General features: G+C 41.0%; 1 protein-coding gene across 1 annotated transcript; it reads right to left on the reverse strand.

Annotated features, from left to right (window-relative positions):
• Positions 1 to 2760: 2760 nt before the first annotated feature.
• SSR3 (signal sequence receptor subunit 3) lies at positions 2761 to 17277 on the reverse strand. Its single transcript, XM_058556443.1, has 5 exons — positions 17102 to 17277; positions 15857 to 15983; positions 10662 to 10760; positions 6440 to 6571; positions 2761 to 5386 (listed from the first exon to the last, which is right to left on the reverse strand). Exons 1-5 carry the CDS (start codon positions 17232 to 17234, stop codon positions 5320 to 5322), a joined length of 558 nt encoding a protein of 185 aa, XP_058412426.1. The 5' UTR covers positions 17235 to 17277; the 3' UTR covers positions 2761 to 5319.
• Between the last annotated feature and the right edge of the window lie 5499 nt (positions 17278 to 22776).

Here is a 22776-nt window from a genome sequence, read left to right on the forward strand (position 1 = left end):
CAGAAACAATTTTACATTTTTTTTCTATTTTCACCTTCATGTTAGCAAGAGTTTTCATTCAACAAAACTAAAATTCTTAGGTATTTGCTTTCATTAGCTTTTAAACATTCACTGTCGCTTGGCCCCAAGAATGACCCTGTAAAGCAATTTATCCAAGGTGTCTATTAGGATTCTAACGATGCCATGTCCATTTACATGTAGAGATGGTAAAAGGATGACCACCCCAATCTTTAGAGACATTACGGTTAATTTATGAAAGGGAGGACTACACTGCTGTGGAAGCTTAGCTTTGAATAAAATGAAGTGTTCATTTTTTACTACATTTTATTAAAATCTGCATTATACTTTTGACTGCTTGTAGGCACAGCTTCTGCAAGTTTAAATATTTGAGCTTTAAAAATAAATACACACCTGCTCAGTTTTGTAAGTAAACCTGTAAAATACCCAAAGGCAAATGTTTGCTGTTTAATTAGCACTGGGATTTTACAATATAATGTTTGCTGTTTTTGAGGAGTTATTAACAAAAAGGTAAATCGTGGGCCTTGTGAAAAATGCTATTATTACTCAGCACATGCTGGGTGAATTAACTTGCCCAAGGAAAGCAAATGTTGAACTTCCTGATTCTATAATCACATTATGTACACTAAACTATATGCATGAAAGCTCTTTGCATGGATTGGGAGACAGTCTTGTTGCACTCAGAAGCTGAGGTCTAGCTAGCCCTGCCACTATTGGCTACCCGCCTTTATGAATATTCCACTTGAAAAAAATTTCGAGAATATATCGCGTGTACCTGTAAGAAGGGAGAAAACATGGGGTTTTTTCTTTTTGGGGGTGTGTTGCGGGGGGTGTCTCTATTTGGACACCTGAGCATGTACAAAATTCTAGTTTAATTTTCTGGCCAGCAGGTCTCCCATATAGAAATCACTTTTGAGACTTACAGAAGAAATATACTATCAGCTTTAAATGCTATTTCCTGCCATCATTTCCAGATATGTATTTCTTAATTGTAAATCTTAAAATGTTAGTATGAAATAACAAATTTTCTTTTTGATTATTACTATTCTAATAGGGAATTCAAATTCTAATAGGAAAATAGGATTCTAATAGGGAAATTGTTTGGGTTTTTTGCCCAAGTGTATCTGATTAATGGTGGAAATGGATCATTTTTCAGTTGTTCATTGTGTATTCAACCAATCCAGTGAACTACTATATGTATAAATGAGCTCAAGTTGTCTAATTGGAACTGCAATTTAACTAATTAATTTGCTTAGAGTAATAAAAGCATTTGGTGCATTTAATCTGTTTTTATCTGATTTTTCATTATAAGGTTATATATATATATATATATATATATATCCATCTCCATAAAATAGGCAGTAAAAATCATTTACACAAAAATTATGTTGGCAGGTAAGCTGCACAGAATGATACCTAACAGAAATAACAGTTAGCAAGATTTAAATTGCAATGCAAACTTTTTTTCTTATTAATGGAGAAAATGATTAGCTACTAAAGATATCATTTCTCATTAGGTTTTAGAAATACTCTGCACTCAGGGCCGGTCTTCCTCAGCAAATAGAGGAGGATTGGCATGGATGTTAGCTCAGGGATGATCTTCCTCACACACAAAAAAGAAATACTCTGCACTAAGGTTAAAGCTTCTCAAACTCATTAAAAAGAACCTGCAAATTAAAACTAAATACAAACAGTATTGCTTAGCCATGGGAACAGCTAGTTTTCTTATACACAAATCATCTGCCATGGCAAATATATTAGATAAATACATTTCAGTTATATCCTTAAGAAAAATTTCCATGCACTCTCATTTTCTTCTCTTTTCTGGGAAGAATTCCGTGGCAGAGAACATACCATTCCCAAGGGTAACCTGGGTAGCAGCCATCCACATACTGAAATCCCAGCCAGAGGAAATGCCAATTAGAAACACTGCGCCTGGCTTCCCACTTGAAGTGTCACTTCATCTTCATCAGGAGTGCCAAGCTCTGATAGATGTCATAGCTTCAAGGGACCTTAGCCGTGCTCAAGGCCACCCCTCCTTGGCAAATGAGGAAACCAGGCCTCGAGAGATGAAAGGACTCGCCCAAACTCACTGCTAGTCGATGGCAGACCCAGGCCTAGAACCCAAGTATTGTGTGTTCCACTTCAGTGCTCTTTGAAGAATGATTTTCTTTTTTAGCTTTAAAGCTTCATGAAAAAGTAACTGTGTGTGTGATTTTTAAGTTAAAAAAGCTTGGGTATGAATCCAAATTCAGGATCAGTTAAGAGTGAAAGATCAGAGAAGAGATGCAATGAAAACTCATTAAGGCCAGTGAACACCTCCGTGAAAATCCAAACCAACCACTCAGACGCCCTCCTCATCTTCAATTCCCCTGCTCAGGAGTCCAAGGAGGTGGGAGATGGCCTCTTATAGCCCAAATAAATGTATCTGCAGACAGGTTCTCTCTGTGGACATGTCTATCCTCCCTTTGCATCTCCAGAAGCAGCAGTGACTGGCTAGCATACTGGAAACACAGCAACTGGGTGGGCAGGAGGGCACAGCAGGCACACACTGGCGAAGAGGCCCGACGTTCTGCTGTGATGTAACCGCACTGGCCCGTCAGTGCCACACAGACATTTCATGAGTAACGACAAAATGCACATTTACATGTGTGGGAAATTAAAATGATGGTAATGTGAAATAATGTAATAAAGAGGATATACTTATTCACATGGTTCTTACAAAGAACTCCAGGAAAAATATAAATTTTAAAAATCAAAGTTTAATGATACTTAATAAGCAAGACCTTTCACAAGAATTTTGGGTATGAATCCAACCTCCCTATTTCAGTTAACCTCAAATCTTGTTTCAAATTATTCTTTCCACATTAGAATACTACACCAAACAGGACCACCAGTAAATCTTTACTGGCTAAGAATAATTTCAATCCAAGATTTTTATTAAGTTGTAAATGAGGAAACTAAAAATAGAGAAATGTAAACATTCCAACCCTTCAAGGCTCTACTTAGCACAAGGAGTGAGAAAAAAAGGAATTCAATCACTTTGCATCTCAATTACAGCAGAACCCCTTTTACTGTAGTGGTGTTAGACATGGGGTCTTTTTAGGATGAAAATTTTACAACAGCAGGTTTCTACTTACTGACCCAGACTCAGCACATCACATTCCCTGTGCCATGTCGCTGTTTACTGTTCTGCATTTCCCGAGAGTAAAGTCCCGGTGCAGTATACCCTTAATGAAGACTGTGGAACTGTGAGAATATGCTTTATACACTTATGCACAGAAATTTATCTCAGAGTACAGAAACCTAGAAACTGTTATCAGGATGAAAACAAAAAGTGCTATAGGAAAAATTCAGGGCCAAAATCCAACTTTGCATACTTGCTTTTCTACAAATTATTGTTTATTAATTCAAAAGAAATTATGTGAAGAATATTAAGCTGATGCCCCTATCTCACCACCCCATCTCAGCTACACTGTATTAGACTGAGAATGGTGGCAATTCTCCCCCATCTATACAGGCACTGCCATCTAGTGGCAATTTTTTACTGGCTATTTAAAAAGGTACTTGGCCCAGCTCTGGTAACCAACAGTCCACACCGATGGTTTGTCAAACAGTCATTTTGTCAAGTAAGCAAATGCATTTGGTACATGAACTCCATGCCACAAGTCAAACTAACGACCCGTTATTTATCCACAGAAAAAAAGAGTTAAAAAATAATAATAAAAACCTCTTATGTGTGACACTAACTACCCTGCAGCGAATCTCTTCTGACTTTCCCGTTCACTCCATCTCGGTGATGGTAAATGGATAATAACGCACCAAAGGAAAGAACTGCAAACTTCTAGAAGCTATGATGAAATATAATCCTCAACTGAAGGCAATGAGGATCTGGGTCACTATGCAAATATACTCCTGCCTGTCTTCCTTCCAAGTTCTTGGATGTGGCCTACCACAACATCCAATAGCACGGAAGTACAAGATGAACTCCGGATGAATACCTTTCTATAAACTTATAAATAAAATAGCGAATGTTATTTGCAACATCCATCTTAAATATAGAAGTGGAAACTAAAAATTAAACTTAGGATTAGGAATTAGTAATATGATATTTCCTTTGAGGTACTGCTTGTAGGAAATTACTAGATGTGGTCAAAAGCTAATAGGAACATGAAACCGACTGATCACCTGTGATCCCATAACCTTTTAAGTTGATATAGGTTCAAGAAGAGCTTTCCAAACTTTCTCAAATCATGGCACACACAGAAAATGATAGTATCTGTACCAACACTGGTTAAAAAATGCAAGAGACTGCTCTCAGCTGGACTCCCAAGGGCTGAAGAGATCAATGTTTTGTTCACAATATATGAGAACCCGTGGACTAAAGGGTCAAATTTGTGACAGTCCTAATGGAAAAATGCTAACAAGCACTAAAACCACTGTAACTCCTTGGAGTGTTAGAATTCTGGAACAAAAATTACTTTGGTCTTTTACACGTCAATATTCAGGAAAGAGGTCTCTCTCTTACTCAACATTCCTCCAGTGGGGTGAGACTCTGCTCAAGGAAAACAATGACTCCAGGCTCTTAATGGTCAAACCAACAAGGTGGGGTCGAGCTGACCTCCCGGGCCACCCAGGGCCACAGCTCTGCAGCTGAACAGTGTGTGCTTTAACCCACAGGACACCTCCCATGTGCGTGGGTACTATTTTTAGGTTATTACCTTGGCTGCCTTTCTTCTTTAAAAAACAACTTTTCCACAAGTTTTTCTTCTCCAAGTTGGAGAACCCATGTTTTTAACTTCAATCAGTTATTTCAAATTACAAATTCAGAGACTTATAAACATGAGGCTTCTCAATCCCCTGGAGGAGAGGATTCATTCTGATATTTATGGTTCAAAAAAAGTTGTAATATTGTGCTTGGAACATACAGAACCAGTTATTAACTTCTTGCTACTATTATAACTAATAACAGCTCACTCAGGTTACTGTGACCTCTGACAGATTAAGGAAACAAGTTATTTTCTCCTCTTGTGATTATAGCACATCGCCAGACGATTTTTGTCTTTTAATAAATGTCCTGGTACTCTGAGTTTCCCTTTCAATTCATTTAATTTCAACGATCTGCCAAAAAAGAGCCAATAAACAAATATTGAATTACATTTTGTTGGTTTTTCAAACCCTCAAACTCCAGACTATAAAAACATCTTGTGTTTCTCGCCCCCACCCCGCAACCACCCTGCTACTTTTCGGTGTACACAGGCCACCCACAGACACAAAGCCAGGGGGCTGGGCTGACACAGTCTACTTGGAGCCAGTAGACAGGAGGGCGATGAGGCCTGAGGAAGCACTTATGGATAAAATGTAGTTCCTGTAAGAATTGAACGTTAAGGAGAAATTAAGAACCCAAAATTAGTTTTTCAACAAAACAAAAAGAGCCCATCTCTTTGGAATGTACTGTTTCCCTCCTGACACTCTGTATAATAACAATGATGTGCAGTCCCATTGTCGGCAAACACAATTTACAATATAGAAGACTATGAAGAATGAATAACATTCACAGGAAATGTGTTCCAATTTAAAAAAAAAATACTTGAGACAGAAACCTAGAACACATGATCACAAAGAAAACATGTGAATTCTATTTAACCTTCAGAAGACAAGCTGATTAAAGAACATGGGGAGGAAGAAGAAACTTGTTTTCTTCCTCCCCCAGGAGCAAAGGAGTAATAAGTCTGCTCTGTCCAGCAGTGTTTTGGCTATAGCTGGCCTGTAAAAGCAAGGAGGTTCTGCAAGTTCGCAGCTACTCAGCCTCAGGACTAGACTGTCTGGGGCAAAGCCCTCCAGGATTCGCAGAGGATGCAAGTTGAAGCGTGTCTGTAAATTATTACAACAAAATCTCCAACTGTTCAAAGTTTGGCTACACATTCCTGGATAACGCCTTTAATAAATTACCTTAAGAAGAGAAGACTGCTTCTTGCCCAAAAGTTCAATTTAAGAGCAGCCTGAAACAATGTTAAGATATTAGGCAATGTGCCTATTTAACTGCACTGGCTACTCACCCACCCCAAAGCCCCACCATAACAGGAGACACATGGGCTTATGCCAGGAGCTACCCAAAAAGGCAAGTCTGCTCTCACTCCTTGCAACTTTTTTTTACAAATGCAAGTATACATAATCATATATGTAACACTGCCTTGTACTACTTGTTACTTATCAAGAAGTCATAATTTATAAACTTAAAAGAACTTTAAATCACAGCAAAAGCCCTTATTTTAAATTTCCAGAAACCTGGCTAAGTGTTATTTAATGGACTGACTCCCTGTGCAGTTTTTCTTTCCACTAAAATGCTCAGACAAATCAAAACCAAATCAACTACTGTTTCTAGACTTCTAAAACAGATAATCAACCTTTAAAAGGATACACTGTGGGGTTTAAGTTCTTCAATATAAAGAAGGAAGCAACAATGACCAAGACCAGGAAGAGGGTGTTGTTATAGAAGATGGAAAAAGTTGTAGCTTCATAATCGGCAACTTCATTCTTCTTCCACAAGATTCTGTAGACACAGAAAACCAGTCAATCAGGTTCATAAATATCTATTAGAAAATTTAAATACCACAGTGGCTCTAGCTCATTATAAAATGAGGTTTTCCTTAAGTGTTCTCGGCACAATGTGTTGTTAATATTAAACTTAATCAGAATTGTCCCCTTTTTTCTGCTGAAAATGGTATTTTACTCTTTCGATGCTGAAGAAAACAAGTCGCTCGGCGTTACCTTTCCTCCCAGGCAGTCAGAGCTTTGGAGGAAGGACTGATTAATTGCAACTGGCTTGGTTTCATCAGCAGCTGAAACAGGCATCTTCCTCTACGTCCTCACCTAAAACAAACTCAATGATCAGCAGCCTGGTAGAGCTTCCTTGGCTGCTGGCTTGAGACTCTCTAGAGCCCACAGACTCAGCCCTCAATATTACACCTTAGATTATTATCCCAGGGACAAAAACTGGGTGTGGCCTCAAAGAAGCCAACCTGTCTGCAACTATCTTGAGCCGTCTTTACTTAATTCAAACAAAGAATCTGCTTGATCATTAGGAGGATTTTTAAACTTTTGTAAAACCCATTACTTTTTATTTAATCCATTTTATTTATTATGATATTTTACTAATTTACGAGTACTTTATCAATCTTTTCTTTTACCTCTTCACAGGAGCAACAGGAACTTCCAGAGTTCCTGTGAATAAGGGAGCCTTTTTTCCTCTTGGTTAATTAACTTTGTAAAGCAGTTTTTAAAAGGGTAGGTTGTGATCCATTAGTGGGACGTGAAATCAACTGAGTGGATCCAATGCTCAGGGAAAATAACTGAGTGGGTTGAGACTAGCATTTTTTTAAAAAATGAAATAGGAAAATATCAAGTGCATCATGCATAGTAGGGTAATTATTGTTTTGGGAAACATTTGCATGTGTGTATATATGAGTGTATTTGGTCAAAGGTAAAATATTTTTACTATGCATCATTATCAACAAGGTTGAGAGCCATTGCCATAGATGCTTTGTTCCCCCAAAAGATACTACTCTGGGGCCAGATGATACCCTCCACCAATCCTAAGGACAGCACTAATCCTAAGGCTAAAGTCATCGGTAAATGCCACGTTTTATTCATCAACTATTCTAATTCAAAGTCAACAAACTTGGCCGTAAAGGAGCTAAATGAAGGGTATCAGCACCTTATCTCCATCATAAGAATTTGTGGTCTCTAACACATATGCCATATTTCCTTGATTCTATGGATACTATCAACTTAATAAATCTTTGATTTACTATAAGTTTGGGAGAAGTGAAGGATATTACATTAAATGCAGCCATCAACTATAAAACAACTTCTGATTTCAGAGAAGTTTAAATTGAAAAAATATATATGACTTGGAATTGGAGGAAATACATTATACCATTCTAATGTTAATCAATGACGAAACCAGCTCAGAAAGATGCATAGTCCCAACATGGTTTAATACTAGAAAACAGAACAATTCTCTCTGTTCTTAAGACTCGGGCACAAGACCCAGTGAAGACAGGTTCCTTAAATAGGCTACTAGCATGCCTTTACTATGGATGATTCAATCACCCCGCCTCCATCACAGGGCTTCTCCCTAACTCCCTGTCATGACCTGAATCAGAGCCATCTTCAAAACATTTTTGATGAAAGAAGCGGCTCAATCCTTTAGGTGACACCAGCTCCCAATATGACCGTGTGTTACCTCAGCGTATACAGTCAGGACTGACTGACAGCTTTCAGAACTTTTTCTAGTCCACCCATATCCTGGTGCATTTTGAAAAAAATTTAGGACCCCCAAATGCCCTCATCAGCAATGGTTCTGCCAAAGCCTCACTGGTAGGAAATCTAGTTTGGGAGAGCACTTCCCAAAGAATCATTTTTCCAAGGTGTGCTTCCTACAACAAGAGAAAAGTTGAGACCAAACTCAACCACTGTTACAATCAGATAATGCTAAATGACAGATGGTCGGTAAGTCAAGGAGAAATAACACTCACACCCTGGGACAAACGTTAATGAATCTCTGCTTCTCCTCTGCTAATTTCCATCCTTGGATGGATGGCAAAGCAGTTTCAAAGTGGCATGGAGTACATATTCCAAATGATTGGAGACGGAGCTTTGAGAGATACACATCTAGGCAAAGAGGTGCTGATAAGCCTTCTCTTAAATCAAATCTCTCGGCAGCAACTCATCCTTTGAAGGAGAAAAATACTAGATCTTAATTTAATGGGAGTCTTGGTCCCAGTTATCAGAATCCATCATGAGTACAGACCACAATCATGAGTACAGACCAACCAGTGTGGCTTTTGCAAGAGAAATACTACAGCACAAATTTCTACTGATGACAAGAATAGAAATTTTATAATCTTCTGACATTCTGCATTTTATGTGTCAATGAAACCTCTGCTTCATCCTACTTTGAAATAGCTGGTCCAGCCAATGGCAAAGAGGTTTCATTTCCAATTCCAACTCTGATCCACCAGCAGTGACTATCTGAATGCCATGCTGAGAAAGATTCTGAGACACATCCCAGGATCAAGGACCAGTGCCAGACCAAATCAAGCAAGTCTGCAGGGGGTAGAGGAGACTCACTTGCCATTGCTGATCTAATTAATCACCTAAAACCTGTAAGAGCTGTAAAAAGCATTTTGAAATTGGGTAACTATGAGTGCATTCCAGTTTAAGAACCAGTGTTCTCATAAATATTATCATTCAATAAAAAGGTTAAAAAAAAAAGTGTCCTAGATTCTCTAACCTCTATCCCTATGCAAAAATTTGCAATCAGAAAGCTATGCGGCCAGACCTCATTACAGCTGATCCCTGAAAAAAGGCCTTCATTGTCATGATTTTAACATTATGCCTTCAGTTTTACAAAGAATCCATAGGAGAAGCCATTTCAATGTTTTGGTGCCTTTCCAAAACCACCATAGAAGATATTGTTCATTAAGTTACTCAGTGTCCCTTAATTAAGGAGGCAGTTGATCAAGTCCTTCCAAGATTCAGTGCCAAGAAAGTTTCTCTTCAGGACTTGCACACTGCTTCCCATCGGAGAATGAAACCTGTAAGACCTCAGGTGCTTCCCCCGACACTTGGGAGTTCAGAGCTAAGTTCAGTGCTCAACTGCTGTACTAACTGAGGTCCTGGTTCATCCACCTTCCCTTACTTTTAAATGGTTTCTGATCTTTTAAAATGGTACTACTTTGTTTTATATGCACTTTAATACTGCAAGTCACCACAAAGACTTTACGGAGCAAAGGGGGATAAATATTTTATTTCACAAAGCACCCTGTCAATACTAAAACTGAAGATCCATGAAAACAACCTCGAGTCATGACTCTACTAAACCATCTGGCAACTCTTGAGCACAAGTTGACTCCATCATTCAGGGACTTTTGCTACTCAGATGTTAGGCTGTTTATTAAGCATTCTAAGAGCAGCTGGCGGAAAAAATTGGGGGTGGGGGCTAACAAACGTGGTACAGAATTGGGCCACAGGAGACAAACCCAGTTCTTTTTCCCAACCAATGCAGATAACCAAAAACTGGATGTCCCCAGGAAAGCTCAGGAACAGAAATACCACCACCTAAAAATGCTAACACACAACTAAACCCTTCAGTCCCAGAGGGGCTGGTGAAGGACTCAAGGTCACATAGCTACCAAGCAGCAGAGCCAGCACTGGACAAAGCCCTGCAGGCCCCTCAAGTTCAGCAGAGCAGGTACGAGCGCAAGCTCTCCGGCCTGCCTGCCTGTGTTCTCACCGTGGGTCCCACACCTCCCCACCCCGACGAACCCACAGCCCAGGGCAAGCACCCGGGCGCTCCGTACCTCAGTTCCCTCGGGTGTAAAATGGAGATAACAAGAGTACCTACCCCACAGAGCTCTTTAGAGGAATAAATGAACTGTGTTCAGCACAAAGAAAGTACTGATAGTAGTAAACACTCAAAAAGTCAGTTATTTTCCCATTACTATGTCTTCTACAATTCCAACGTTTACCTCAGACAACCCCAATACCCACATTCTCTAAGCAGAAATCAAAAGCTTATTTTCTACAAAGTATCCCCTTTTCTGATTACCACAAACACTTTAAAAAAGGAGTCAAACCTTTCATCTTTTTCCTTCCGAGACATCTTTCTATTATCGGCTTCAGAAAGTTTTCGAGTCACTTCTTTGGAAACAGCATCCTCCCTCTTCTGTGCTACTCTGGAAGGAAAAGAGACAAGTTTCCATATGCTCCAGGAGTGAACATCACGCTCTCTCTCAGAAACACTATGTACTCACATTTTGTATTGGCAACTGTACGGTACTTTACATTTCAAGAAAATAAGCTGGACAGAAAGTTCCAAGTTTATTACAGTGTACTAGCCACAAGAGAGAGAGTTCAAGAAACTTCCAAAATGTAGTATATTAGTTACGTGTTTTGATTTCTGCTCAAAAAGGAGAGTTTTCCAAAGTTTAGGTATTTAATATGGAAATAAAAAGTCAAATGCTATTAGCACAAATTTAGTTATGAATCATTATACCTCCATTTTGTTTCAGCCTATAATTGAACTGTTCAACAAATAAATTTGATAAGGCATTAGCAAATGATATATGATTTCAATTTCAGTAAGCAACAGGAGAGAAAACTAGGCTTAAAAAACAATGGGGGGCGGGCCCCGTGGCTTAGCGGTTAAGTGCACGCGCCCCGCTACTGGCGGCCCGGGTTGGGATCCCGGGTGTGCACCGACGCACCGCTTCTCCCGCCATGCTGAGGCCGCGTCCCACACACAGCAACTAGAAGGATGTGCAACTATGACATACAACTATCTACTGGGGCTTTGGGGGAAAAAAAGGAGGAGGATTGGCAACAGATGTTAGCTCAGAGCCGGTCTTCCTCAGCAAAAAGAGGAGGATTAGCATGGATGTTAGCTCAGGGCTGATCTTCCTCACAAAAAAAAATAAATTAATTAAAATAAATAAATAAATAAAACTGTTTACAAAACAATGGGGAATTAACAGCTGTCATATCTTAAGGTAATGCTTTTAACTCCACTCCAAAGGACAACTTCACTAAAAAGAAATAATACCACAGGGTCAGGGATTGACCATACTACTTTTAGTTAAATGAACCACTGGTATGAGGGTTGCACCAAAAGATAATACGGAATCAACCAGAAAAGGCTGGAAGTGTTGGTCAAGAGATCAGATCAGAATCTTCCGTGATGCGTTAGATAAGGAAAAAATTAAATGTATACTCATAAAAAATTCTCTAAGGTGAATTTTATCAGATGGGGTTCTGAAAGTAAAAGGATAAAATTTAAACTATGATGAAATACAGAAAGCCTCCCAAAGATTATGACATTTAAATTCAACATCGTATGTTTTTTGGAATATAGGAGAAACTGATTAGCCATAAATATGGAAGAAAAGTAATAACTGATCTTCACAAGCAAAATCTAACCATTACCTACACAGTCCCACTATGAAAACATTCAACACAGAATTGAGATGTATTAAAAGCAACAGGACTTGGAACACAGAGATAGAAATCTGTTCACTGGATGTTCAATTAATTGATCCCTCGTTACCATGCTACATTTAGTTCTGGTCAGTGTACTGAGGAAAACTGTGGAGGAATCAGAATGGATTCCTGAAAAGAAAGCCCAAGATCATCCAACGCAATAGTTTTCAACCTTTCTTCAACCACATGAGCTTCTGGGATACAAAGTAAACACAAACTCTGGCTAGTTTTACCTGTGTCTCCATCCTTCTCTCCCACTCAAGAACCAAGTTAGAATCAACATGGTTAAAAAGAAAACCTTTAGTCAGTTTCAACAAATGTATTTTTCCACAAATTGAAAACTGGAGGGAGGAAAATAAGTTTGGAGGGAGGAAAATCAGTTTGTCTAAGAAAATCAGATAGGGACCGGTCCAGTTGCGCAAGCGGTTCAGTGCGTGTGCTCCGCTGCGGCGGCCCAGGGTTCGCTGGTTCGGATCCCGGGTGCGCACCGACGCACCACTTGGCAAGCCATGCTGTGGCGGCGTCCCATATAAAGTGCAGGAAGATGGGCATGGATGTTAGCCCAGGGCCAGTCTTCCTCAGCAAAAAAAGAAGAGGATTGGCAGATGTTAGCACAGGGCTGATCTCCTCACAAAAAAAGAAAAAAAAAAGAAAGAAAATCAGATAAAAGGAAATAAGTTCTGAAAGCTAAGGAAAAGGCAGTTAAGGGCAGACAGCTGTCTTTTAAGAGATACTTCAGCATGCTAGAATGTACTTGTTCCTCCAAAGATCCAACTTCACCTGACTCATTTTATTATGTACAAGTTCTGCTCCGAAAGGCAGGGACCCTTATCTCTGAACCTCTCTGGCACACAGTAAGTGTCTCTTGAACTTCACATAAGACCACTTTTTCCTAAGAAAGGTCAATTGAAAAGAAATGGACATGGTTTACAGCAAAAATCTTTCTTAGCTGAACAGAGGAAAACACACCCTCTCCCCCATCTGTCAGGATGCTAGGACACAAAAATAAACTATTTTCAAAAGTTGGTTATTTCTAAGCATCTTTAGAACAAACAGTCAATCATCTGTCCACATGACAAATCTTCCTTAAGAGACTGAACCAGAAAACTAGTTTCTCTTCTAGGTCTAAAATTCTATATTCACCTAACAAGGCATAACAACCACACTGTAGGTTTATTACAACTCAAGAAGCAGCAGCCCTACCCCACCATCTTAGGGCTCTTAGGAAACAAACCTCCCTCAGTGCTGAATGCTCTAAATCAAGACAAGGGTCACTGCAGTGGCCCGGCACTCAGCCAACTGAGATACCCCACAAAATCAATGGTGTTTCTTCTATTATTTTTTACATCAGTACGTCAGAACCTTTTCAGAATAAAAATAAAACAAAAATACTATTTAATTTCTATTTAGTATCTTTAAAAACATCTTTGCAAACATCTTTTAAGTCATGCTATCTTTTAAAAAAATTCCTAAGGGCTCTCTCACCCCTACCTCTCCAACACTGCTCCTAAGCATTTATCCCGTGCTTAACATGTCATACGTACTATCATATTTAATCCTCACCATCCGTGAGGTACCATTAGTATCCCCAATTTACAGCTCAGGACTCTGAAGTCTAGAGAGGTAAAATGCACACCCAAGGCTACACATTTAAGAGCAGCAAAGCGGGGACTGCAATCTGACTGTCGACTCGGAAGTCATCTCCCCACTACTACCAACATCCACCCACACTCAGCATCTCCCTGGGTCTTTGAGCCTTAACCATCTTGTGGATTTGTAGGAGTTTTGATGTCAGTGGCAATTTTTAACACTAAACCAAAACTATAACTAAAAAAAATCCACTCTGAAAGAGTCTATTAACTCAGAAAGTCATTGAAATTTTACCGAACTAAATGTACCATTAACTGTTGTAAGGAATATAAAACAAAAGACACAGCAGTAGCCCTCAAGAAGCCTAAAGTAGAAATGAGAAGGTAAAACGAACATGATTTTGATTCCAAGAAGGTAAATGAAAAATGCTATGCAGAACAAGTGAAAAACATCAACTCCCAAAGGGACTGAGTCCAAGGGGAAATCACAAAGGATGGGCCATGCAAGATGCCCACCTCTGAGGGCTTCCCTACCCACAGATGGCCAGGCCTCACAAGAAAGACAGCTGGGAACAGCAGAGATGGATATGGGCAGAATCCTGGAATGGCAGTTGATGAAGAGGGGCTGCCAAGCAGAAACATGACAAAGATGACTCGATCACTCTGCGGGTCTAGCACAGCTGCAGCCACGCATAGCCAGAGCTCCTATGGGTCCAGAACAGCAGTGGAAAAGCTGCTGAGGCCACTTTCAGCCGCTGAGGCCATTTCTGGCCTCCTTACAATCAGTCCCCACTGAGATCATCTCAGTGTGTTTCTACCCCTTGTCACCAGAAAGAGCGTAACATACAGACAACAAACTTAGGATTTCTCTGGAAAAGATTCCTGAGTCTTGAAATAACAGACATGTAAGAATGGAAAGGAAGGGAGATGATCCTAAAAGAGGGAGGGCACAAGTCACGTACAAAGGCTGAGATGAAGGCTAGGTCAGAAGAGCTAAGGCCCAACCCTGAAAGATGAGGCCAGACCAGTAGAAGGCAGATGACTTGCATTCCAGGGGCTTGGAAGAATTTGGCTTTAATATACTTAGAAAAGAAAAGGCCATGGTGAGTTGTTAAGTAAGAGAGCTGTCATGATAAAAATGATGGCAGATAAGGATGAATACATGTTCTTCATCCCATAAAACAAGGATAACACCTGCACCTTGCATGGCTGACATAAGGATTACATAACATGCTTTATACAGTCCATTGCAGGGAAGGCCCCAGACTTTTGTTTTTAAGAGAACAGATGGAGACTGCTACAGCAATCCAAACAAAAACAGTGTCCAAACTGGAGAGCAAACCATGGAAATGAAAAGACAATGTGCACACAAAGCATGCTAGTACTTCAAGTCTCAGCAAAATTCCAACTGCCTTTAAGAAAGTACTTCCAAAGAAATATAGCACTGAGGAAGCAGAGAAATAACCTGCTATCCTGAATCAAGTGTTCAAGTGTGCAGGAAAGCAACTTCAAAGGGCTCTTTAGCCAATTAAACATCAATTTATACCTGCTTCCGTTGAGGACCATGGCACTCCTAAATAACCAATGTTACCATCATTCCTTAAGTCTAGACTATTCCCCCCAACATTTTAACCTTTATGAAACCACAATATATAATTTCTTATAATTAATGTATAAATTTATTGTTATGAGGCTTGGGTTTTCTTCTCCAAAACCTATCGTTAAAATAATGATATACTTTATAACATGTATGATCTTAAAATAAAGGAAATATGATAATCTTTTACATTTTCATACACTCATAAGAAAAAATGTAATTAAGAATGTCCGAGTTCGATTAAAAAAAAAACCCACATCTTTCCCATTCAAAAATAGTACATGGAGACACCAGAACAATTTTTTCCAAAAAGAATTCCATTTGGCTTCTAAAATGTTAATTTACTTGGTGGGTTTGTTCTTCCGATAAACTTCATGATTAAGGCTAGTGCTTAAGTGTCCTATTCCATCTTCAAAACCTATTTCCATAGCAGTATCAGAAGCACTGTCTCTGCTTCAGTGAGTTAATTCTTCATAGCATTAATGTGCCTTCTCCCCAAAAAATACATATCTAAAATTAATGTTTATTGAAACCAACACACACAAATAGACATTCTACTATATAAAAATGCAACACGTAATACATACTTTCACTTGAGAAATATACTTACTTGTGCTTGAGAACAAATTTCACATTTTTGTATGCAAAGGCTACCAAGTAAGTGCTTACTAGGGTCATCACACTATACAGAACAGCAGACTGAACAAGATCCATATGCCATATGCGCCAATATAACCCTGAATTAAGATAAAAGAGAAGAGGGGTACAAAAAGGAACAAAACATTACCACCCAGTTACAAATTCCTGCTGAATTAATCATAGCTAAGACTGGTAAAATATAGTCCGGGTTAGGGAATCCAATACAACATATGAGACTCTCCAGAAGTGGGATGGCCAGTAAAAAGTTCCTCTCAAGTTCTCCCAGTTCAGAACACTTGAAAACATACCCTTCCTATTACCAGTCCAGAAGAGATTTCTGCTTCTTCTAAAATGATACACTCTGGCTCAACGAAGTCACAATTCAGACCCAATTTCATTCATCAGGGTACTACTCTGCTAAGTACAGGGCATTCCACACACGCCACGTGCAGCCCCAGCCCCAGCTGACACGCTGACGTGGCTGTTACCCGAGACGGAGGATCCAGCCGCGCTAACCGGACGCCGGGTCTCATAGGGCCGAAAGGGAAAAGAAACCCGGACTCGACTGCCCGACAAGAGCGCAGCAGTGTGCGAGACAGGAGATTCAAATTCGGGAACCCCGAGCTCTGAAAACAACCCTGGCCAACTCTGCAAAATTTTCCCATCCAAGTGAGAATTCCAGAATTGCCCTAATAGGATTATTAAAAGTTTACACAAGGTAGCTCGCTGGCCCTCGGCACCGGTCCACAGGTCCGACCTCTCTCATCAAATCAGGGAAAGGATGCTCAGCCCGGTGACGCGCTCCACTTCTCGTTCACTGCGAGGATTAACGCGAACCTGCCTCTCCCCTCACTCGTCAGTTTCTCCAAAGCAGGTCACCAGAAAGTTCAAAATCTCGTAACGGCAAACGACACTTGCGCGGGGAAGAGCAGACTGCAGGCTGCCGCAGGGCAGCTGGCACAAGATCGCACCCCGGGGTCGTTTACACACAGGTTCGGGCCGCCGGGACGGGCGAGCCGCAGCTCCGGGAGGCGGCCCGGGGACGCGCGCCGTGCAGCCGCCCCCCACACCTCCGCCCGGACGACAGCACGGCGCCCCCACGGCCGCGCCGCCGAGCGCGGGGAGAGCGGAGAGCCGGCCTCGGCCGCCTCCTCCTCCCGCCGCCCGCCAGCGCGCCACGTCCCCGCCCGCCCGCCCGCCTCGCCCCGGCGCTCACAGATGGGGATGGCGGACACGATGAAGGCGTTCCCGAAGAAGAGCGCGGAGGACTTGGCCGACAGGTTGCGGCTGAAATCTTGCAGGAGCAGGTCCTCCTCGGACTGCTGCTTGGAGCCGCCTTTGGGAGCCATAGTGGGCCGGGGACCGCAGGGCCGAGCGCGCGCAGCCACCAGGAGACCTCTGGCCCCGCCCCGCGGCCGCCGTATCCGCTAGCTCCCCGTCAGCGTGCGCGCGGGGGCGGGCCCGGCGCGGAGAAGCTTCCCGGGATTGGCCGGCGTGGCGCCGCGACGTAGGCTTCCCGGCGTGATTGGCAGAGCGGCCAGACTTCCGGGTTCCTGGCAAGCCGTCCGACCTGTCGGCTTCCAGAAAGCGGCAGGGATTTGTAGTTTAGTGGGTGGTTTTTTTTTTTTCTAGTTAACAAAACTTTATTGACCATCCACTTCAAGCTGCTGACAGACTCACGCTTTCCAAGTCCTGGAACTTAGAAATAAGTTCCCAAATAAGCTGTTTTGGTCCCGCGTCGGACAGTCATTCATTGAACGAGGGCATGGTTCGTGCCCTTTGTATGTACCCAGCCCTGGGCACTGGAGGAGGAAGGAGAGAAAGATAGGGATAGCCAACACGTGTGAAGTCCCTTCTTTACACACCCAGTATTTCATTGAATATCCTCAAAAATGTGGCGTGCACGTCATTGCCCCATTTTGTGGCGTGCACGTCATTGCCCCATTTTGCAGGTGAGGAACATGAGGGTGGGAGACTGGCTGTGCTGGTCTCCAGGGCGTGAGCTCTTTTCAACAAAATAACGGGCTACCTTTGTACGAAAAAGGCGGCACTTTTGCTTTTAAGGAACTCATGGTCTCATTGATGATAATATTTAACATGTGTCTAATACATTTACAAATTACTACTATTTTGTTACTTTTATTTCAACTAAATCTTAAGAGTAGTGTGGTCTCCAAAGCCATGCCAAATAAAACATAATGCTAAGTAAAGACAACATGTTGGCTGGACGGGCCTCCTCTGAAGCTCAGAAAATTGCATATGCGCATATCCCTATTAAAACAACTAGGTACCATATTTAACTCATCAAATTATCACTTTTTCTTCAAAAAATAATGCTCTACCAATTCACTTTCGGCAAGCTTCTTTGGTCTACATTAGTGACATCAGACAAAACTTCCTCAACCTCTAGCTCCCCTATCAACATATTTGTAGATCTTTCTTCCTCACTTTAGCCAAATTGTAATTGACCTCCAAAGCTGCCATTCTATTGGAGCTTTCTGTTTTCAACCTTTTTCGATCTATTCTCTATATAGGTACCACAGTGAGCTTTCCTGAAATATAAATCCTTCCATTATCTACAGCAGGTATTCCCAAATGTCAGAAGTTTTCACCAATCACAGCAAAATGAGAAAGAAAAAATAGACTAGCGAATTTTTCAGAAAACTAAAAGTATTCACTTAAAAATATCTGCATTTATATCCTTTTTTTATGTTAAAATGCTCTTTCTGTTATTATGTGGTGGTGGTGATAGAGAAGAAACTCAAATTTTTCTCTTTCGACATATTCCTCTCTTAGTTTTTCCACCTTAGTAACTCACACCCTTTTTTACTCATTCGCTGGGGCTAAAATGCTAGGTTTCAACACTAATTCCTTTCTTTCCCTCTCCATCTGTGACCAATTCATCAGCAAAATTTTTTGGATCTGTCTCTATAAGTAGATTTCTTGTTTGCTGTTTATAAACCAAGGATATAAAAAGAAGATAAAAGACACAATCAGAGGGGCCGGCCCGGTGGCGCAAGCAGTTAGGTGCGCGCGGGTTCGCTGGTTCGGATCCCGGGCGCGCACCAACGCACTGCTTGGTAAGCCATGCTGTGGCGGCGTCCCATATAAAGTGGAGGAAGATGGGCACCGATGTTAGCCCAGGGCCGTCTTCCTCAGCAAAAAAAAAAAAAAAAGAGGAGGATTGGCGGATGTTAGCTCAGGGCTGATCTCCTCACAAAAAAAAAAAAAAAAAAAGATACAATCAGAAAACTATAAGATAGAAAGGGACAAAAATTATCAAGATATTTAAAAGAAAAAGGAGAAGAAAATAAAACAATTAATGATAATTTAAAAAGAATTATGCCTGAGAAAAATATTTAAACAATTAAAATAGGAAAGATAAAAATTTGAAATGTTAAGTAGATAAAAATGTTAAAGTTGAAATGATCAAAAGGAGCTAGCTGAGAAAAATTAATACCCTTTGTAAACCAAGAATAAAAACTAAAGATAATCTGAGCAGAAGAGAATCTAAAATAGTAAGAATTTAAAATTTGTATGGGGTAAGCTAAAGAAATATGATAAGCAGTGACAGAGAAGGTGTTTTGGTGATGGTGACTATGGAGACCGTGAAGGTAGCACCCTGAAGTATTGGAGCAGTGTTTTCTTACACCAAATGCTATCCAGTTCCTTGCAAAGAACAGGATGATCTAAGGATCATCTGTATATGGCATATGTGGCCATGGCACTTTGGACAAGCAGAATAAACAATGTACTAAAAAACAGAAGGAAGGGTGGGCAATAGAGTCTCTCCAAACACAGATATGCAATGAGTTTTGTTATTTCAATATAGTTCAACTCTACGAAGAAACCACATGGAGTTGATTCCATACCAGCCTGATTCTAACCTGTGAATTTCAGGCTTAACATTTCCATTATAGCACTTTATACTCATCAGATTGGCAAAAAGAAAGAAAGAAAGAAAAAATGGACAAGATAACAAATTTCTCTCCTCCACTGCTGATGGCTTTATGGAAAAAAATCTGGCAAATTAAAAATATACCTTTCTGTGGCAGATGCTGCAAATTGCCTAGCCAATAAAGAAACCCACTGCTGGCTGCTCAGTGGGACCCTATGGAGAATAACAGGTGGATCATCCAGGGCTACTCTGGGGGAAAGAAAGCTCCCTGTTATAACACCCGTTTGAAATGCAGATCTCACTATGGAAATAATTTTTGAAAGAAGAGATGAAACACTTACATTAGTTTCCAGGTATAATATTCTAAAGTCTCACCTGAGAGACAATTTACTTAGCCAAACTACCTATTTCAGGCACTGGAGTGTGATTATTAATTCATTGGTTCATGTATTCATTCAGGAAATATTTATTGAGAAGCTGCTACGTGAAAGGTACTGTGCTAGACACTTGGAAGTATCCAAATAATGATCATGATAATTATGATTATAATAACCAACATTTATTGAGTCTTTGTTATACAGCCAGCTCTAGGCAAGGCCCTTCACATGTATCATCTGATTTAATCCTTACAGCAACACTATGAGGTACGTGTTTTTATTACCCCCATTTGTTAGATGAAGAAAGTGAGGCACAGATCAGTAAAGTAACTCACCTAAGATCTCACAGCTAGTAAGTGGTGAAGTCAAGTTATGAGCCCCAGGCAATATGACTCCAGGATGTATGCTCTTAACTACAAATGAGTTCTGGTCTCCTCTGTACCAGTGGAGTCTCAGATTCTAAGTGCTTTGCCCCAAAAGGCCTATTTTGAGCAAGAAGCCAAAGGTAGTTTCTTGTGTGTCAGTTGCCATGCAGAGTCATGTCACATGACAGCTCTGGCAAGCACATCCTTGGACAGAGAGGATCCTGCACCCAACCCAGAGGCAAACCTCAGTGAGCAAGCCTGGGCTCTACATCGTGGATTCTCTGTTTCAGGGAGTTTGAACATAAAATTCTAGAAAGAGACACAGTTAATAGAGGTGTACAGAAACAAAGTAGACTGAGAAGAGGTTGAAAGCACAAACCATCACTCACCAGCAGCCATAAGTTAGAGAAAGGGAGATCAGAGATGCTCAAGGGGTCTCAGGGCTTCCTCATTTCCCTCTGTGAGCATGAAAAGAGACCCTGTCACCGGAAATAAAGCAAAACACTCACTTCAAAAATGAAAACCAAGCAGATTAGAAATACAGTAAAATAAATAATATATAAACATATTTTACATACAAATGAAAACAGAGATGAATAATTGTGCTCAACATAATTTATCAATTTATAGATTGCCCCTTCCTCAAAATGTATAAGGCAAAAGCAACAAGATCAAATGTGTACAAGATCCAGGCAAGTAACCTGTGACATAATAACAAACAAAAATTTGGTCTCTGCCTGCTTCTCAACACAGACTCCTAACATCCCTGGAATTACCTGAGTGATAGGGCTGAGAGGAGCCTCTCTTGTTTTCGTAAGCCCCTTTCAACCATATCTGAGTTTATGCTAATGAGCTGGCTCTCGGAGGATGGGGGCTGGTTGCCAGAGGAAGCACCCAAGCGATTAGAGGGCTGGAACTTTCAGCCCTGCCCGGCCCCCCCCCGCCCGCCCACTTCTGGGGAGGGGAAAGGGGAGAGGGGCTGGAAATTGACTTAGTAACCAATGGCCAATGACTTAATCAATCATGCCTGCATATGGGAACCTCCATAAAAATCCTGAACAGTGGGGTTCAGAGAGCCTCTGGGTTGGTGCTAGAAGGGTGGGGTGCACAGAGAGAGCATGGTAGCTCCATGCCCCTTCTCACATACTTTGCCCCTATGCATCTTCTCCACTTGGCTGCTCCTGAGTTGTATCCTTTATAATAAACCAGTAATCATAAGTAAGGCACTTTCCTGAGTTCTATGAGTTCACAAATTATCAAACCTGAGGAGGGGGTTGTGGGAACCCTTGATTTATAGCCAGCTGGTCAGAAGCACAAGTGGCAACCTGGGACTTGAGATTGACATCTGAAATGGGTGGCAGTCTTGAGGGACCAAGCCCTTAACTGGTGGGGTCTGCACTAACTTGGGCAGTTTGTGTCAGAACTCAGTCAAACTGTGGGACAGCCAGCTGGTGTCTGCCAAAAGTTAGAGAATAGCTTAGTTCTAGAAAAGCCTGCACATTCGGTGTCCAACGTGTTGAGAGCACAGTAGAAGGAAATAGTTTTTTTCTGTTTATAACGGCAATGAGCGAATTGTGCCAGCTATAGGACGCAAAATAGTGGTGGGATCAACATAACTGGAAAGCTCACCTTGCCAAAAGGCACTCAAACTGAGATAGATAAGATAGATAGAATCGATAATAAATATTGTGTAAGCCAAACACAACATGTTTGGAGTTTAATTGGCCCCGTGAACTCCCAGATTTCCGAAGACTTGGATGTATACAATATAGAAAAAAACTTTAAGGGATTACGATGTGTGTTTTTTTCCACACCACCAAGCAATTAACTCAATTCTCCTCAGACACGACCAGGTGTCCCACAAATTTAACTCAATTCTGACGCTATTCTGACGTTGGCCATTGACGTCCGATTCAACCTCCAGCCCATCTCCCTTCCCTGGAGGTCAGGGGGTGGTACTGAAAGTTCCAACCCTCAAATCATGATTGGTTCGCCTGGCAGCCAGCCCCCATCCTTAAGTTGCCTAGAGGCTTTGCAAAGCTCACCTGATTAACATAACAAAAGACACCTCTATTGCACTCAACACTTAGGAAATTCTAAGGGTTTTAGGAGCTTTGTGCAGGAAAAGGGAGCAAAGACCAAATATATATTTCTTGTTATAAATCACAACACCACAAGTGTAATGAAAAAAGCCTTACCATTCAGATAGAAATGTGCCCTTTAGTAGAGAATGCTGGGGAATGTTGGCCCC

Source organism: Diceros bicornis, chromosome 15, assembly GCF_020826845.1.
Source record: "Diceros bicornis minor isolate mBicDic1 chromosome 15, mDicBic1.mat.cur, whole genome shotgun sequence".
Lineage (NCBI taxonomy): Eukaryota > Metazoa > Chordata > Mammalia > Perissodactyla > Rhinocerotidae > Diceros > Diceros bicornis.